The sequence below is a fragment of the Platichthys flesus genome, chromosome 8, assembly GCF_949316205.1.
Source record: "Platichthys flesus chromosome 8, fPlaFle2.1, whole genome shotgun sequence".
NCBI lineage: Eukaryota > Metazoa > Chordata > Actinopteri > Pleuronectiformes > Pleuronectidae > Platichthys > Platichthys flesus.
The window spans coordinates 18178106-18196936 of NC_084952.1; the positions used below are offsets into that span (position 1 = coordinate 18178106).

At 46.1% G+C, this 18831-nt stretch overlaps 1 protein-coding gene across 1 annotated transcript in view; it reads left to right on the top strand.

The window, feature by feature from the left end:
* Window positions 1-18831, top strand: part of efnb1 (ephrin-B1) — a 55723-nt gene that overhangs the window by 27943 nt on the left and 8949 nt on the right. The window contains exon 3 of the mRNA XM_062394147.1: window positions 17389-17481. Coding sequence (XP_062250131.1) covers window positions 17389-17481 — 93 coding nt within the window. The remainder of the gene's footprint in view (window positions 1-17388; window positions 17482-18831) is intronic.

Sequence of the window (18831 nt, forward strand, 5' to 3'; positions counted from 1 at the left end):
ATTTATGCCACTGCAGCTTATGCGCACACACCACGACACACTTCATCTATCATTTAGATAATGGCCATGTGTGGATGCTGAATGTGTGTGTTTTTTTCAGGGGGGGGGCAGCAAGCACCTATTTTCCTATCCAATAAAGTCCTTATGTGTGTGTGCGTAAATATTTATATATATATATATGTGCGATTGTTTGTGTGTTGAGGCCCCCTTAGGCCAGCTTATCCCCACCTAGAAGATGTGAGTGTGTTATCCCGGCGTCTCTGTTGGGGATGTGGTCCAGCCGGCCAGCAGAGCGGTGTAAATCTCCTCGGCCTATAAAGACCCGGCTTATCTGACCTGATTAACGGCCGAACGTGGCAGACATCGTTGTGAGACGAGAAGAAGATGCATAGGGAGTGGACATTCCACTGAATCTTCCAGACGCTATTTTTCTCGTCCAACCCCCGGTCTCCGCTCGGACTACGCGGCTCCGTTTGTCAATCATCCCCATCCCCCACCTAACTTTAGCTCTTTCCAAGGGCTAGAATAAGCAGCAAAAGGTGTGGGGTAAAGTAAGCAACAAATGGTGTGTGTGTTTGTGTGTGTCCCATGCCTTGGTCTCACCGCAGGGGATCCCCGTCCACTCGGTCCCGTCCATCCCGGCCCGACTCTTGACAGGAGTCATGGGGAGGGGACCGGGTTAAAGGTCAAAACTCACGGGTAGGAGGTCACAGAAACACAGCAGGGGGTCAGTAATGATAACCCTGCAGTGCACTGATCTAAATCCCAGAGCCAGCACCAGGTTGTGCTGTCCGTCATCACCCCCAACCCCCTATGTGCACACAGACACACACACACACAAACACACACACACGTATATATACATACATGTTACCGCCCTCCTGTGTATGAGCAGACAAACTGGTTGTATTTCATAGCGTTGTCTAAACACAGGATACAAAATGAGCTGTTTGAGAAGAAAATGGCCGTGCTGTGTTTGGGGGGGTTAGAGGCAGGAGAGGAGTGATTTTAGACAGGAGGCTTTTAAGGCAAAGGGAATATAATGGAGAAAATGAGCAACAGAGTGGGAAAGAAGGGGCACTCCCATACATGTAAATACAGACAGTCTTTGTCTGCAGCTGAGGCCTAAAAAAGTCCCCTCCATTTTCTCTTTCATTCACCCCGCGTCGAAATAATGCTCCGTGGCTGCTCGGTGATAGGTTTTTCGGTGGTTAGCCGGGCCGGTGAGTCTCCGTTCTATATAAGGGTAAGGCCATGAGGCAGTAAGCAGAGGCAGCCTGTCGCCCTGCACTCCTCTTCCCCCTTGATTTCCTGCGTAGCGGCCAGGGTAAGCCTGATCCTTCCCGACAGCTGTCACTCTCCATCTCAGTGTACCATCGTGGACTCTGACACACATCGACTTCCCCACCAGAATACAACATGCGGCAGCCGAGCACACGCTATCTCACCTCCAGGAAGATTGCCTCGGTGAAATGCATAACGCCCCCAGCCCGCGGCGACCGGGCCAAGTTGTTTTCCTTCTCGCTGCAGTCGTTACTTTGACTTTGCAGGTAAATCCTGTGAAACTTCCTGCACTTTTTTTTTTTTTTAGCCTGGAAACACAGAGGGACTGATAAGCGCTTTAATATGCCAGGATAAATCTGCAATGGAAAAGCTCTATTTATTTCCTTACCCATTGGAACACGTGTGCTGACCCAATCTATGAAAAATAATACCCAGGAATGAAATTGACAAATGGCGTTTGACACTGTGGGATGATCTTTGTGCCGCTTACACCTGACAGGATTAAGGTTCGCAGACATGTTGCATATCACTGACGTTCACACTCCGTTGCGTGGGCTCTTCTTTTGTATCTGTTATTTTTTTCCTCTAACATCCTACACATTATACGCCCCTCAGTCCAGGGGAATCCTCCTTCACTGGCTAATATGCATCCAGCGCTATCCACTTCTTCTTCTCTCGTTTTGCCCTTGGGAGAATCGAAGGTCAAGTTGGAAAATCCCTGGCCCGGCTGTGGCAGATCACAAGATCCTCCGCTGCCCTACATTCGCGAGGATGTAAACACTGAGAGCATATGTGCACAGGTGCTCCCACGCAGGTACCGACGGAATTAATGTGAGCTCGACAACATGAAAACCCACAAATAAGTAAAAGCAGTCAAATAAATACAAACACGGCCAGGCTCCTGGCTCGATTCAAACACAATAACAGTGACTTGATCAGGAAATAGAAGTTTTGTAAGAGTTAACATAAAACGACCACAAATGCATTTGTCGCATTCGGCACATTTGAAAAAAAAAGACAAAGGCATTTTGACTGTCAGATTACAGTGCTGTTAATAACTTGCACATTTCGAACTGGCAATTAAATGATTTTTTTCTTTTTTTTGTCAAGAAATGACAACTGCTCACATCTGGTAACCTCCCCCTCTATAAAATCACACCGAAACATTTTAATTACAAGCCAGAAACACTGTGCAGAGTCTTATCGTGTGCATCAATTATGGACTTCCCCTTGTGTTGCTTGTCATTAGTAAAGAACGGAAGACACCTCGTTTTGTTGCGTTAAAAATAACATTTACACAACCTGAACCAATGATGAATCATTGTTGCACACATTTCAATCCATCCTGCCTTAAAATCTGTATATGATTGGATAAAGAAACCCAAAAGATGCGTTTGATCCTTCCATCCCCATGACTGTAGAAGTTGTTGTCCAAACCTTTAAATGCTTTTATAAACCACTTTACCTACTTTGATCCCAGTATATTTCGGGTTTCACAAACTAAAACTGAAGACTTTGAAGTTTGCTGAGGCCTATCTCAGAGGAGCTGTCATTGATGTTACCATTTGGACTTTTAAGAGGCTAATCGCGGAGCCTTAACGGATTTCATTTTCAAAGTAAACCCTGCTAACAGGTTGGGTTAGCCCCGGTGAGGCAGCAGCACGGCCGGGGATAAGGAGATTTAACCCCCCCCCCACACACACACACACTCCCTCCGCTTCCCCCCCCACTGGGAGTGAAGATGGCCCAGTGTTTATTAGAGTGCCATAGCAATATATGACTTTGTGCTTGCTTTGCAAATCTACCCAGGCTGCCGCCGCTGCTACCTCCTCTGGATATTTCATTCGGAGAGGGTTAGCAGGCACAGCGTTATTGTCGCCGGTTATTGCCTCTCGTTTATTACAGAGGAGTTTGTTTGGAGTGGGGGTGGAAGGTGGTGGTGGTGGTGCGGGGAGGACATGAGGATTCTCTTGTAGGGGGGGCTGCTCACGTGGCCGCGCGAGTGAATGGTAACCATTGGTTACGGCTGAGCCCCCGCCGCCGCGGAGATGAAGCTGATATATTCATGTATTCATCTCAATTAGTCCACGCCGTGCATCTCCAAGCGCAGACACTCATCCTTCCTCGGCGGCGCTCCATACTTATCTTATTAGAATATTTCATCCTGCGTGCAAGTCCTCCCTGGATCCCTCTCCTCGTCTGTGTCATCCCTTTCTCCCACTCCTCCAACCATCCTTTTCTTCTTCCATTATTCTGCTCTCCCACATTTGGAAGTTGTTTGTGTGTGTGTGTGTGTGTGTGTGTGTGTGTGTGTGTGTGTGTGTGTGTGTGTGTGTTTAGGGGCTGTGGGAAGCCTGTGTTCCAGCCATGTTTGTTAACTGATAGCCTGTCCTCTCAACACACAGACCGCGGGAGACCACAGAGCAAACTCTGCGAAACAACAACACTGTTGATTTCTGTTTTTGTTTCTTTGCTCCTCGCAGCTAATGCAAACTCATTTGCTGAATGACTCTGTTCTCTGTGAGCAATTTTCAATTGTTGAAAGTAGCTTCCTGCTCCTTTTTTTTTTTTGTTCCATCTGCTATGCAGCAAACGTCTCTGTGGTTTTGCAGCCCGAAAATAGCTGCAGGCAGAAGAAGAGGAGACATCTTAAGATGAGCTGGAAAGATGCATGTTTGGAGTAAGAGTTCACAGTGACGAGTAAAAGTAAATGTAGGACACCAGTAGATGAGCACTATTGGCCATGAGGCAGATTGTATCGGACAATGGTGCATCGCTGTATATAAAAAACATAAGTGCAGGATAGAACAATGACAGCCCATAATCTAAAACACTCAAGAAACGCATATTTCCCTTTCCATCTGAGATGTCTGAGGTTGTTTGCCCTCTGCTTTGCCAACAACACACATTCTCAGTGTCTTTCTTCTCCGGCCAACAGCTAAGCTCAAATCACAGCTCTCTGTCTGTCAGACGGAGCTCGCTCTCCCTCTCCACCAGTCCTAGAACAGTGGTTTCTCTTTTCCAAGGCACACTCTGAAATGGCTTTGTTTTCCGACAACCAGTCAGTGGCACCCTCAGCCCGGCTCTGCCAAGAAGTCCGCCTCCCTGAGCTGGAGCCCGGGCCTGTTTACACAAACTCATCGGAGAAATATGGATGTATAATTACAGAGGCTGTTAGTTTTAATGTCGCATCCTCGCTATGGAAACCACTGCATGCTTGGTCAGCTACGATGAGGGGCGGCTGATGAAACCCTGACCGGGGATGGCGTGAACATTTCTGCGGGAGAGGTTTGGGGGGAGCGAGGGAGGAAGAAGGAGCTTCTTGATGGGATCGAATCGGTGCCGAGCAAAGCAAACAAACATGAATCACACGGCGGTGATAGGGATTGCTGTGGTCGTCCGACGCATAAATACAGAGTCTAAATACTGCACAGCAGGCCGGGACCAAGCCCGTTTCGGTGAATTCAGCTCGGTGGCAAAATGTCCGTGTTCCATTCCAGCTCGACCACAGGCTCACAAACACAGTAACAGGAGCAGACAAACACACATGAGGCGTGTGTGCGCACAAAACACACAGGCATAAATAAGCACAAAGCCACATAAGCAAATTCAAATATATATATGTATACTTATAAGCTCACACTGGCATGCAAATGGATGCACACAAAAAAAAGCAGGGGATGCGTCTGCACACGTCAGTCCTCCTCCTCCCCTGCCTGTGTAATAGAAGATGCTATTTGCTTTGTGCATTTGATCATGCACATTGAGGAGAACTAGCCTAGCAAAGCACACGATTCTTCCTGGCACGTGTCGTGTTAGACTTCGGCTGTGCCGCCGCCGCGAGCTGATCATTCTGTCCACGGCGATGGAACAATTTGGCCTCACCGTTGCAAACCCCGCAATTTCTGCCTCTCCTCACGTCCCTCTCTCCGCTTTTTCCTTCCTCGACTTAATCTCTCTCTCCTTCCGCCCTTGCCATTCCACCTATTTACACTGCTTCTTAGATCTCTCGCCCTCCTCTGCCCCCTCTCTCCTGCACGGCGACGGATCCTTCAGGAAATTGTTTCGAGTCTGCCAGACATTTTTGTGTTGTAGCCGTTTATTTGTGCTGGGTGGGGGGGGGGTCCAGGAGCCTCAGTCTCTCTCCCGGCTCCTGGACGAGAGGTTAAGCTCCCAAACTCTTTCACCGCCCTGCACCAAAACACTCTGATCCTCGATCAGCGTGGCTTTACCGCGTAACCGATACCGGGGATGAGGAGCGAGGAGCACCAGAGAGGATGTAATCAGTGTGTGTGTGTGTGTGTGTGTTTCTTATGTGCGTCAGCTTGCTGGCTTTGTGTGTATTAGGATGTAATCAGCAGCATTTTCTCTGTGGTCTGCTGTGCTCTCTGATTGGGGTTTTGGCGAATAACAGGGGAAGGGAGGAAGAATGTGTCTCTTTTCCTGCTTCTTGTGTTGCAGTCGTGGCCTCGGAGCTGGAGGAGCCTCCGCTGTGGTTTGGGGCTGCGCTCGAAGCTCTGGCGCTTTACACATCAGCTGCATCAAACCCTTCCATCTATTATATATCTGTCTGTCCCTGAGTAACCATGTGTCTCTCAGCCTGTGTGAGTGTTGTCGCACTGACTTGAGTCCCATGTTGGCTGCAGTCAGCTTTGTTTAGTCACCCCTATGTTAGCAGGTACAGAGAATTCCCTCTGGGTTTTTAGTCACACATGCTCACGCATATTCACAATCGCACACACAAGTGCGCGGACACAGGGACACACACCTGTGCACTGTCCTCTCTCTCTCTCCCCCTACTTGCTCTCTTTCTCTCCCTTTGTTCCGTCTCCCTTGCAGATTTTGTTTTTGCGGACAACAGATGGGCCGACATCGACTCTCTCCTCGATGACAAGTACAGTCTCTGTCTCCTGCTCCGTCTCTCTCTCTCTCTTTCTCTCTCTCTCTCTCTCTTTCTCTCTCTCTCTCTCTCTCTCTCTCTCTCGGTGTCGCTGACTTGTAATCTCTCTGGTGCTGAAATGTTTTGTCATCTATTTGTTCGAGGCAGTTTTCAAGCAAGAAAAAAACCCCTAAACATTGAGTCATTCCAGCCTCTCCAAAAATGAGGATTTGCTGCTTCCCTCTGTTTTTTATCACTGTAAATAAAATACATAGGTTCTGGACCGGTGCTCAGACATTTTGGAAGCATCACTCCGATCCCTGGGAGAGTGTGATAGCCATTTTTCATTATTTTCCGGCATCTCGCAGACTTAACAATGAGTAAATGATTCCAAAAAATAATCTGCGTGTCAGAATCAGTTAGTGGTAGCTCTACATCTTTCCATTTCTTTCCAAAGTTTCACGAGCCTGAATGCAGATTCTGAGCCTGCAGTGTTCTTGTAGCATCGTCGCACTTTTCCCTTTGTTATGCCACGACTATTGGGTCCACACAGGTTTAAATGTGGGTAGACCTGCTAAACAATGGATGATTGACAGTCACAAAAAACATTGGCTTCTTGCCAGTGTTGCGTCTTGCATGATACGAAGACAAAAAAAAATCGCTGTTGCACGTTTTTCCAAAGATGTAATAAAACCACACGTTCATTGCTCTTTATGCTGATGTTCGATGAGCGTCACGATGTCGGGCCAGAAAAGGTTCATTCTCAGCATCGAGCCAAAACAGAGAAGAAAAAGAAATGGTTCACCCGAGTGTCACGTTTCCATCAGGGCAGATGAAAACTTGTGTCTGCTGCAGAGTCATTTGACCTGGGAGTGAGGGCCGATTGTATTTGGTTACTGTGTTTGTGGGTGGGGGTTTTGTGACCAGTGGAAAAGTGGCTGCACTTTGAATACCTCATTGGCTTTGTTTGGCGTTGCGATATTTGAGCTTCCAAGTGCCGAGCCTGTGGTGAGAGTTGTGTTTGTTTGTTTGTTTCCCATCTTTGATGTGTGTTATTGTGCTGCGGAACACGGGGCTTGCTCGGTTGTCATAACGCTCTTCTGGAGGCCAGTTTGAAAAGGTCACTGAAAATGAAGCTCCCTCTCTCCGCGGAGGATGAATGGACACAGTGTAGGAGCCCCACGCACATACAGAAGAGCCTCGCACACTGTAACACACACACACACACACACACACATCGAAACACATTTCAATAAATGCACGTACACACGCACCAGTTCCAGCAGCGAGTTCTCTTCGGATATTTTGGCCTCGGCAGCTCATGTGCGTTAACTCGTTCCAGGGTTTCGGCTCTGGTTTCCCTTCAGGGGGAGTTCGCTCACAGATTAGCTCTTTAGTCAGTCTATATTTTTTTGGAGCCTCGTGGCCTTTGACATGTCACTTCTATCTCCCACCGCATTCCGATCCATCCCAGCGCTTCTTTTTATCAGGCTGATTTGTGGCTCGTGGAGGTTTAGATCGAGCAGGGCGACTCCTCTGCAGAGTCCAGAGTCCCACATCAACTATAGAGGAGGCCAGTGAGAGGACAGAGAGGATCAGTTTTATCATCTGGGGATTTAGCGAGTGAACCACGGTTCACCTCATGTGATTATCAGTGCAAATGAACCAAGACGAAAACGTCAATGAGTCTCCTGCTGAGAAACAAGCTCACCGAGCGACCCTCTGAGGGCGTCTGTCAGCTGATTACACATGCGTAACCTGACAATACCAATACCACCCACTAACACTGAGGTTCCTGATGTTGTAGAGGAAAACTACTGGGGTTTACAAAAGCTTTAATACAAAGACAGTTTTTTCATGGAAACAATCGTGGGATAATCAAAGCTCCACTCTCTGTTTTTCTCTTCTGACAACCTGTAATTTTGTAAGTTTTATTACAATGAGAAAGAAAAGCCCAGAACACTCAGTTTGTTTTGAATTGGGTGGAAAAATAGGATTTGACGAAAAATAAAGTACAAAAAAACCTGAAAAAGTACAAAGACTCAAACATCTGAGGAGTCACAGAATAATTAAAGGGAAAGGGAAATATTCTTTTACTTTTCTTGTTTTTTTTTTCATATTAATAATGGGTCATTTCACCTCTATGGGTCTCTGGAAGTGAAACAATCAGTCACAGAAAAAATGTCTTATAATTTGAGGTTAGGGGTCAGACGCAGACTGAGCTTCATTTTCAGGAATCACGAGCCAAAAAGTTGACTCAAATCATGTAAATTGGCTCCTGGCTCAGCTTCACATCTCAGACTCACACTGATATTATCCAGGTCATCAAGACAAATACAGCTGCAAATTTACAATATATAATTGTTCACCTCGTGAAAAGGGCCTGACCCACTATGCAGGCTAATTTGTAGTTCTGAGAAAAAACAAGGAAACAGCTAATCGTTATTTGATAAAAGAATATTCGATACATAAATAAATAAATGCTTAATTAATGCTCTAATTAATTAATTATTGGTAAAGATTAACAAAAGATTCATGTTTTTTTCCCCATAGTTCCCCCTCAGTGAAGATGTTATCCATCTGTTCTCCATGTTTTGAAATATTTGTTTTGCAAACATTTCTTAGTCGTTTAATTTCATGGCAGTTCTCTTAATATTCTCCCCAGATCGTTATCTCCTTTGTCCCACTCGTTTGGCATCCTCCCCGACTTCTCTCCATTATAAAAAGGATGGTTAACACAGAATTTAATGAAATGATTAATTTCTTTATCTCCAATTTCCCAGAACAATCTCAACTCTGCAGCATGACAAAAGGATGTCGTGCTTTTAATTTGAAGTCAGTTTAACGTTTTATTAGAAATAACTGTTAAACGATGATATCATGTTGACTGATTGCTGATGTGGAAGGGCAGTTGGGGGAAGAGCGTGCACGGACATTTCACAGAATGTTCACTGTAACATGAGGGAAACACTTTGCATGTGAAAGGATTAATGAAACGCTAATGTCCCCTCTGTTTTTTACTGGGATTTGTATGTTCACTCGTTGTTTAGTACACACATAAGCTCACAAACGAGCCTTGTACATACACACACACACACACACACATGCACGCACACACACACTTGGGGGGGTTAGGAATGAGATAAACAATAACTCAGCCACTCCCACATGTACAATATTAACCTTTTAGCTAGTCCTGCTTGTGGATGAGAGTGTGTGCACTCCAGCATGTGTTGCATCTCTTCTAACCTTTAGCTCTGACCAATAGGAAGGTGAAGTGACATTTTTTTCTCTCTGACCCAGTTTCCCCTCTGCTTATTCCTCTGAACACGCAACATTTCAGCTGCTATTAGTCAAATGATGCACTGTCTGCAAGGGGAGTTCGGAGGCAACTGTTTGTGTGTGTAGCTCTCAGGGCATGTTTGTTCACCTGTTGCTATTGTGTATTCAAGGGTGCTAATGTGTGTGTGCCCACCGGGGTTGTGCCAGTTTTTTAAAAATAATCATGTAATTGACGGGGAGCACCAATTACAGCAAACATAGAAAAATAACAGTCCCAGCCCTGTGAAAGCGTCTTTCTTCTTCTTCCTCTGGTGCCGTCGACCCTGTGCTTATTTAGTTGTACGCAGCAGCTGCCGGTCAGCGGGAACAAAAAGGCTGCAGGCCACCTCGTCAGGCTGGGTTTTTTCTCCCCCTGCCCGTGATTCCTGTAAAATTGCTGAGGTTTTCTGCGGCTGCAGCTCGGCCCAGTGATATCGGTGAAAAGAGCCATTACAGCCAATTAGCTACTCTGTCATTAGGGAGGGCTGTGTGGGCCACTGGCGAGTTCTCCACACAACAGAATACATTATGGCAGAAAAAGCTGGTAAAGCTGGAATAAAAAGCTAATACCTAAAAAGTGTTCCGCACTGAGCAACAGCAGAGGAGCAACGGGCTGGAGTTTTTACAGGCAGTGTGGTTATGAAATGAATATTGGATACGTTGGCCGCTGTCGTTGCTTCTCATAACTTTAACACTATATGCAACCGCTTATAGAGTTCTACGTGATCAGTCCCTCCCCAGGTTACTCTGTTTTATTGTGCCAGTCGACCGCGTTCAGACTTTTATGATCTGCACTCCCCCGGTGCACACCTGCCGGATCAGGCGGGGCTCGGCTTAGGGTCGTGTGTCCACATTTTGAGCAGGCACCCTTCTTTTTTTGTGTGTGTTTTTGTGTTTGGTGTGTGTATAGCAAACAGGGAGGGAGAGCGGGGGGGGAGAGGAGGCATGAGTGCAGGAGGAAAGGTTGGGGATGCGATGTGCTCTAAGATGAGTCTGTCTACATCTGTCATGTTGGAGTGCGCTCAGTCTGTTCGTGTTTGAGACAGATGACTTGCTCCGCTCCCCAAGGTCCTCCTGTTATTCTGCATCCTTTATCTCCTACTGATCCGACAGACGGCCCTGCACACAGCCGCGCGCGTGTGTGTGTGTTAGTGTGGGTGTGTGTACGTGAGATTTTCTTAGGTGCATATCCTGTGTTGTGTGTTTGTGTGCCCGACCATTCAGGACAATGCTATCCTCTGTCTCTCCCTGTGCGTGTGTGTTTGGGGAGCAACATTTGTGCTCTGTACCGGAGCACAGGGCTTAGCAACATGCTGAGTTGGGGAATGGGGAGGGGAAGGTGCAGCAGTATGAAAACTCGGCCCTGCTCGATTCGCTGGAGAGGTGACACACACACACACACACACACACACACACACACCTGCAGCTAAATGATGCAGAAGTGCTCTGTGTCTTTGTGTGTCCGGGTGCTGAGTGTTGTACAGTCACACTCACACACGGACACTTTGGGAGCTGCTGACAGCTCCTCTGCAGAGGTTAATGGCTGGCATGGGTAGACTTGAAGCACAAGCCCAGTAAGGCCGGATAATGCAAGACCATAATACCCAACCTTAAGTTTGGTAATTTGGGATTGTCTTGACTAATGTACAACACACACTGACAAACACACACACACACATACACCACACACACACACACACACTTATAAAATCTCCTAAAATTCACATACATAATATTTGAACACATGGAGACTTACAAATTCAAACCAATGCACACAGCTGTTCAAGAGTGCACACACACACACACACACACACACACACACACACACACACACACCACACTCACAGATACACACACACACTCACACATGCCTCGACTAAAAGATGATGCTCAAATGCACATGGTTGCAGAGGCCAAAGCGCACAGGGGAGACTCAGGGGACAATGCAACTGAAATGGTGAGAGTGAGTGAGAGGGAAGCAAGTTGTCAGACACGCACACATACGCACACACGCACACTAGCACACACGCACACACACACACACACACACACACACACACACACACACACACACACACATATACACAAATATATCCTTCCTCTGCTTCACAGAGTGAAATCACCTCCCACTTCTTCTTTTTTCCAAAAGGAGATCTCTCCCCCCCTCCTCTCAACTCCTCACTTCATCACCTCCTCCCATATTCCCTCGCCGACATATGCACGTACACACACACAGACTCGCACACTTCAGACAGATCAGGTCTCACTCCTCCTCAACTCGCAAACTCTCTTGTCTAAAAAAAAAAGAAGAAGGAATCTCCTGCTTCCTCTCCTGCCCAACACTCCTCTTTCCATACACTCTCTAAACACCTCACTCCCCATCCCCTCACTCCCCCACACGCACACCTCGCCACTTCACCTCCCTCCCTCCTTCACCCCTCTGCAGCACCACCCAACCCTCCTCACCCCACCCCACACTATCCCATAGTGCTCTCTGCCGGGAGGATTTAGAGGTACCCTGTAATTTTGGTGCCGGAGGAGCTCATAAGTCCCGCCTGATCTTCTGGCTATGAAGGCAGCCAATGTGTGTGTGTGTGTGTGTATGTGTATACATGTGAATATGGATTTGTGTGTGTGTGAGTGCACATGCACAGTGTGTGCTTCAGTGTGTATTTGCTTCTGTTGGTCCAAGTGTTTACATGTCTACATTATTTTCTGAAACCATTTCAAGTGTGGTTGAACTTCTTTGTGTGTGGCCGTGCATGCTCTTGATTTTTGCCTGTGTGTGTGTGCGTGTGTGAGAGAGAGAGAGCAGTCTAATCGGGACACAGGAGAGGAGCTCCCCCTCTGGCTGTATACTGAAGCAGTGAGCTGTGCAACAGTTGTGTGCACTGGGCTGCTTACCACCTTAAACCTTGACACTAATGCTGCTGCCTTCTTACCATATATGCGCAGCAAAGTGGCTCCTCGGAAGCAGGCAGCAGGCAGCGATGCTCGAGCCGCTACATGCTGGTGCCGTGCAAAAACAAAACAGGGAAAAGATATTACCATTACTGAAGAGGAAGATTAGAAAATCAGCTGTGTCCACGACCATTATTCCAAACCACATCTCTTCTAACCTCAATTCAATATTGAGAAACGCTTGTGTCAAAGATACGACTTGTTTTTATATTGTCTGCCCAGTTTTATTATCGCAAAGAAACACGAGAGGGAAACATCAGCCGAGCTGAGTGCACCTAATTCATCTGAGATGATATGATAAGTCGGAATGAATTTTCCTAGACGAGGCCAAACCTGCAGAGGAGGCTTCATTGGAGAGACGTCGAGTGAAGGGTTGGAGGTTGATTACTTGATTTCCATTTCTATTTCTAGGACAAAGAAAAAGGAGGCCTGATGGGCTGGGACATCTATTTAGATCCATTTCAGTCTGCCATAATCAGGCTTTAGCCATGCCCTAATACTCCGGATTAGAAGAGGTTCAAAGTGCAAACATCTAGATCCCCCCAGTATTATTCCAGTCTGCCAACTTCACTCTGTATGTGTTTGCACGTGTGTGTATGTGTGTGCACGTGCATGGTGGCTTGCATGCCAGATCTGCTGGGGAGGGTTATCTCTGGATTCAGGCCCATAAACCTAATCGGACCCTCCCTGTGCTCATCCAGGAGTGAAATATTCTGCTCAAATAGGCTGCCTTTCCCTTCGCCCTGCTTCGACTCCGGTTAACTAACGCAAACAAGAAGCGAGATAGGAATATTGCAGGTATGATAAATAGCCATTTCTGTTGTGACGCTCTGTTTGAGACAGACACACATCCCCTGACAGGCTGCGTTTACTCCCCGCTCGGCCGCAAATGGATGAAACAGCTCTGCTTGCTGCTGAGTGTGAGTGATCAGATCGTGGTCGAGTCTGTTTATGTATTTAGCTTTTTTCTTTTTTTTTTTTTTAAATGTAGACATTATTACTGGTGGTTACAGTGACTGCCCGGTGCCGGCTTGGCTCGTCTGAGTGGACGTCTGACTGCTGCGGAGAAGTGGGGGGGGGGGGGGGGGGGGGGGCTGTGTGAAAGGTAGCCAATGAATGTCACCTCTCATCCACTTTCTCATTAAGCAAACCTGCTCTCTGTCTGTCACATGGGCTGTATCCATCCCCTTCGTTCGGTGCTTTGGGGGCACGTGCATTCATAGGCAGTGGAGCGCACACACACACGCACACACACACATACAGCGTAGTTGGGCTGTATGAAATGAAGCCCCCCCCACACACCCCCTGGGCTGGACAGGAATAATAAGCAGCAAATGATTCATGATGGAGATGCAGAATGTATTCAGCAGGACCACCTGAGTGACCTCATTTAGCAGACCTGAGAATAAATATAGACCACGGCATCGCACTCCTCGCCTTCGATTGGGTCGTCTCGGCCCAGTCGGCCCCGCATCTCTCCTCTCACACGTCTCCCACTCTCCTCCTCGGAGCACCTGGGGGACCCTCCACTCACTGCCCCGCACGTCCTTGTGAAATCCGTGTGCGTTTGTGTGCATGCCGGTGTGTGCATATCAGAAATATATGTTAATGTGTTAGCAGTGGTGGTGCATGTGAAGTATTGGAACGGGAGCGTTTTTTTGCGAGCCAGCTCCTTCCCTTGTACGGCTTTCTGTTGGCTGATACTTTGTACTGTAGATATTTCCCAACATCAACATTTGGCACCTGGTTTCTCTTATGACTTCAGCAGCTGTAGATCTTTTGTTCTCCCACTAGTCACTCTGCGGCCAATGATCCACACCCACAAAAAGGGCCCTAAATCATACAAAACCTTCTCTTTGGAGCCGACCGCTTTATAAAAAAAAAGAGAGGCAACATTCCTTCGTGCAATGACCGGTTCTTTCGGTATTCTGGACCACTAACATTCAACCGGTTTGCTCCAGTAAATCATTAGCGGCAGACGGGCTCTCTTTGTTCTTCGTCCTGTCGTCGCTTTATCCCCTCGTGTTTTTATCTCCGTTGAGGAACACAGGAAGACCCAATTCCCCAGTTTCCGCTTTCCATAACATGACATGACCCAACGGCCTTTTAATATCTGGAAATCCAGATTTGGATTAACGTCAGGGTGCGGGGATGAAATGAGAGAGAGAGCAAGAGGGAGTTAGAGTGAGAGAACGGGAGATAGAGTGAGTGAAAGGCTTTCAGATAAAAAAAAAAAAAAAAAAATGCTGGCAGAGTGTCGTTGTGGAGTAGGTTATGGAGTTGGCAGGTATGGAAGCCCGGCTGGCAATGCATCGTTTTTTTTAAAGTGATCTCTGACATGCTAGATGTAAATACACTGATATCAGACAGGGATTAAAATGACAAACACAGGAGCGCATGCTACTCAACAGACTGCAATTTTCTTAAAAAAAAAGGCATTCTAATGCACCGGGCAGTTATGTCTGAGGCCGATTTCCATCTTGAATAGTACTTAAAAGATGGATTCACATAAGGAAACGTGGTTAAGATTGGACACGGTTAATCGGATTAAATATTTCCAACAGTTCAGTGAAAGGCCCTGAATTATTTGACATCTTAAGTGGCCTCGATACAAACAACATGTAGAGTGATCATGTCTTTATAAATCGAGGTCGCTTTCCGCTGTTAGCCTAAACAGAGGCCTCCGAGGGCCAACTTATCAACGTGCCACATCAGGGACGCAGGAGCCTGAAGGGAAAGTTAATTCATATGACAGAAGTAAGTTAACACGGAGAAGATCTGCTCTCCCCGAGTGGATATAAAATTCATAGCATGACGCTCCCTCTTAGTCAGATTATTCGAGCGCCTTTGAGCCGGATCTTCAAAGAGCTTATTTTTTTTGTGGATAACCTTGCCCTGGAAATGTTCAAATTGAAAGAAGAGGGGGAAATTGGGTGGAAAATGGCAGGATGAGGTTAGCCCTCGTGGCAGCAACTGGGCCGCTCCAGCCGGGAGCCCGTGCGCCTTTAAGACTGGAAACGGGCCCGTTCACCTCGCTGTCTTTCAATGTTCCCTTTAGCAGAGACATGCTCCCGGCACAGACTTTACATAAATCATAAGACGCACTTAGCCTTGAGTGTTCATTCACATTAATGCCCCACGTAAATTTGAAATCTGTGCCGTTGCTGCGCTCAGCTCCGGCTTGGCCCCTCCTCGGATATATTTCAGTGTCCGGTTTGCTCATTCATGTTGAGTCTACCGCGAGCAGAGGGCGGGAGGGGTGGGGTTCCAAATGGCTCCTGACACGATGTTATCACAATCATTTTCACGAATTATCACGTACTCCAGCCGCACTCACAATATGTCTGGGGTTGGCTTTGTAATTTAGAGCCCGGGCATGATCTGATAATGTAACATAACATTAGTGCAATTCATTATTTAGTTTTCTTCCATTTCAGCCGAGCGCAAAGCAGAAATCCCACAGGGCAACAAAATGTCAGCGTTAATAATACTTAGGAATGACAAGGCATGAATCAACTAGATGAGCGTTTCCATCGCCGCTCAGCCAGATTCCAACACTGCTCCAGACAGCGTCAGTTTACAGCAAGGAAATACACACACAAACATCCCTGCATCACACGTACAGATGTACAGTCTGCTGATGATTGTGGGGCCTTGTTTGGTCCCACGCAACCCCCCCCCACGCCTGTAGGCCAGTCTGCCTCTCCTTGTCACCATCAGATAAGCACCCTCTCTAAGACTATCTCAGCATAATGAGGGTGCCATCTGAAGCAATCACCCAGGGATATGGTCATTGAGTTAAGAGGGAGGGAAGGGGAGGGGTAAAGCCAAATAGCACAGCGAAAAAACAGACAGAGGGAGAGACCGAGACGGATGATATGAGGAAGAGAAACAAAAGCATTTCAGAGGAAGGGAGTTAGAACAGCGGAGACGGAGAGCATTTGGGGAATTCCAAAATTAGAGCTGCCATCACATGCGCCCACCCCACACAGGCGCACGCCTACGCACACGCACACATATATATATATATATATATATATATATATATATATATATATATATATATACACACACAGAAACAAACACACTTGCAACTGCCTTGTGCTCAGCCGTTCAGTGTAAAGGTCAGAGTCACACTCTGTCTCCCTAGGTCATTATCAGGATCCCTAAAATAGACTGCCAATTGTGTCGCAGCGTCTGAAGTGAATGTGACATTGAATAAACAACCCTCGACCCTGAGCTCCTCTGTCAAGTCAAAGCAGAACGCACACTTTAAAACGAATGGGAAGAAGCTGACACGCACACGCTCTAATATAGCAATGGATGGACACACACACACACACACACACACACACACACACACACACACGTATGGACGAACATTAAGGGAGGCATTCAGCTCTCAGCACTACCAGCAAGTAATGACACATGTGGCTCAGAGGGAGTAAGCGGCTCGAGGACTTGGCAAGCAGCTGGAACGCTCGCTGCCATGTCTCACTGCTAAACTATGCACAGGCCGAAAAACACACACTCCCTCGCTCTCTCTCTTTCTCTCTCTCACACACACACACACACACCCACACACACACACACACACGCAGGACTGACCATGTTGCTCCTCTCCACCTCAGCGCCCAACCTCCCCCAGCAGGCTCTAATGTTGTTCCATTCATTTGACGTCACTTGATTGTGTTAATGAGAGATACCGTTGAGAGGAGCCGGCGGTTGATTGAGGGAGAGAATGGCTAATCACTGGAACAGCTAATCAGCGCTTGTCGTAAATATTGATTAGTTCTGTGCGTTATGGACGTGCTCATTAACCAATGTGTCATCTTCTCTCCTCCTCTTTGTCCTCTTCTTCTGCTGCTCCTCTTCCTCTCTTCACCCTCCATCACTTCTTGTCTCTCCTCCTCCTCCTCCTCCTCCTCCTCCTCCTCCTCCAGCAACCTCCAATGGCACAGTCGAGACCCTGGAGAACCGCGAGGGGGGCGCGTGCAAGAGCCGATCCATGAAAGTCATCATGAAAGTCGGACAAGGTAAATGTGCGCTCACCTCACATGCAGAACACAACACACTGCCGCCGGTGCCTTAAAGCCATGTTTCACTTTGGTGTGACATTTTCATTTATCGCCATGTGTGCCTAGCGTGACTCTGTTCGCCACCAGCCTCTGACGGGACCTGCTCTCTACAACTTTGGAGTTGCGTTATGAAATGAGCAGGCCACCGGCGCTGATGTTGTTTTTTTTTTTTATATATGACTTCTGTAGTGCCATTACCAAGGGCGAAGGGGATAAATCATCATCATAGTTCTGTGACTTTCAGTGGTGTCATGTTACAATGATGGGCTTAAATTATTCAAAATTTTTTATAAAATTATGTCATTGAATTGAATAAAACCGAGCAAAGTACGAAATAATCTATAAACTCATTTTATAGGCAATTTAGCTTTTTTGGCATTTAATATACTGTTTGTAAAATTTACACAAAAATCTTAGTCCTCACATTGTGATATGGTGAACATCACTATAAAGACTGTGTTTACAGTAGCAGCCAATAATGTCCAAACTAACCATGCTTTTCCAAACGTGGTGATTTCAAATTGTCAACAGGAAGTTGTCTATATTTGAACTTCTCTCCCAAGGCAGCATAAACCAGCATAACTGGTTTACAAAGGAGGAATTGATAACAGAGAGTAATGCTTTAATCAAATTTAATGACATATAATTACAAACACAAACAAATCCCTCCAGGGTATAATACAACTTTTATTAACTGTTTACACGAATGTACAAATGAATCACACACGTGGGTCTAAATCTTTTAAACCAAAACACAATTAAAGAGTTTGCTTGGTTGGCATAAACATAAAGACAGTGATCTAATTATTGTAAGCCCCCGTCCTTAATAAATACAATACAATCAATTAAATTCATATTTTCAATGTCTTCCCCATGTTCATTTAAAGTAATAGAACATGATTTATATGATTACAACTATCTTATCTGAAACGTTTGAGTTAAAGTTACATTAAACAACCGTTAAAACGTCCTAATGTGTGGTTACTACAAATTCCAGCACCTCATAGTTTGATATAAAATATTTATTTTATATGTCTATATATATATATATATATTAAATTTTAATATTATATAATTTAAAATCATTTTTATTGTATATTCAGGATATAAATGGGAAGAAGTGGGTTTAAAAATTGTGTATTTGATTCCTAATACAATGATATAAAATAATAAAATGTAAAATTAAATAAAATAATATATAAAATGTATCACACACATTTTAAAAATATTTTAAATCAGCTTTCTATTTGGTAATTGTATGATAATATACATGTTGAGATGTGTCCGACCACACTGTTGATTCAGAGG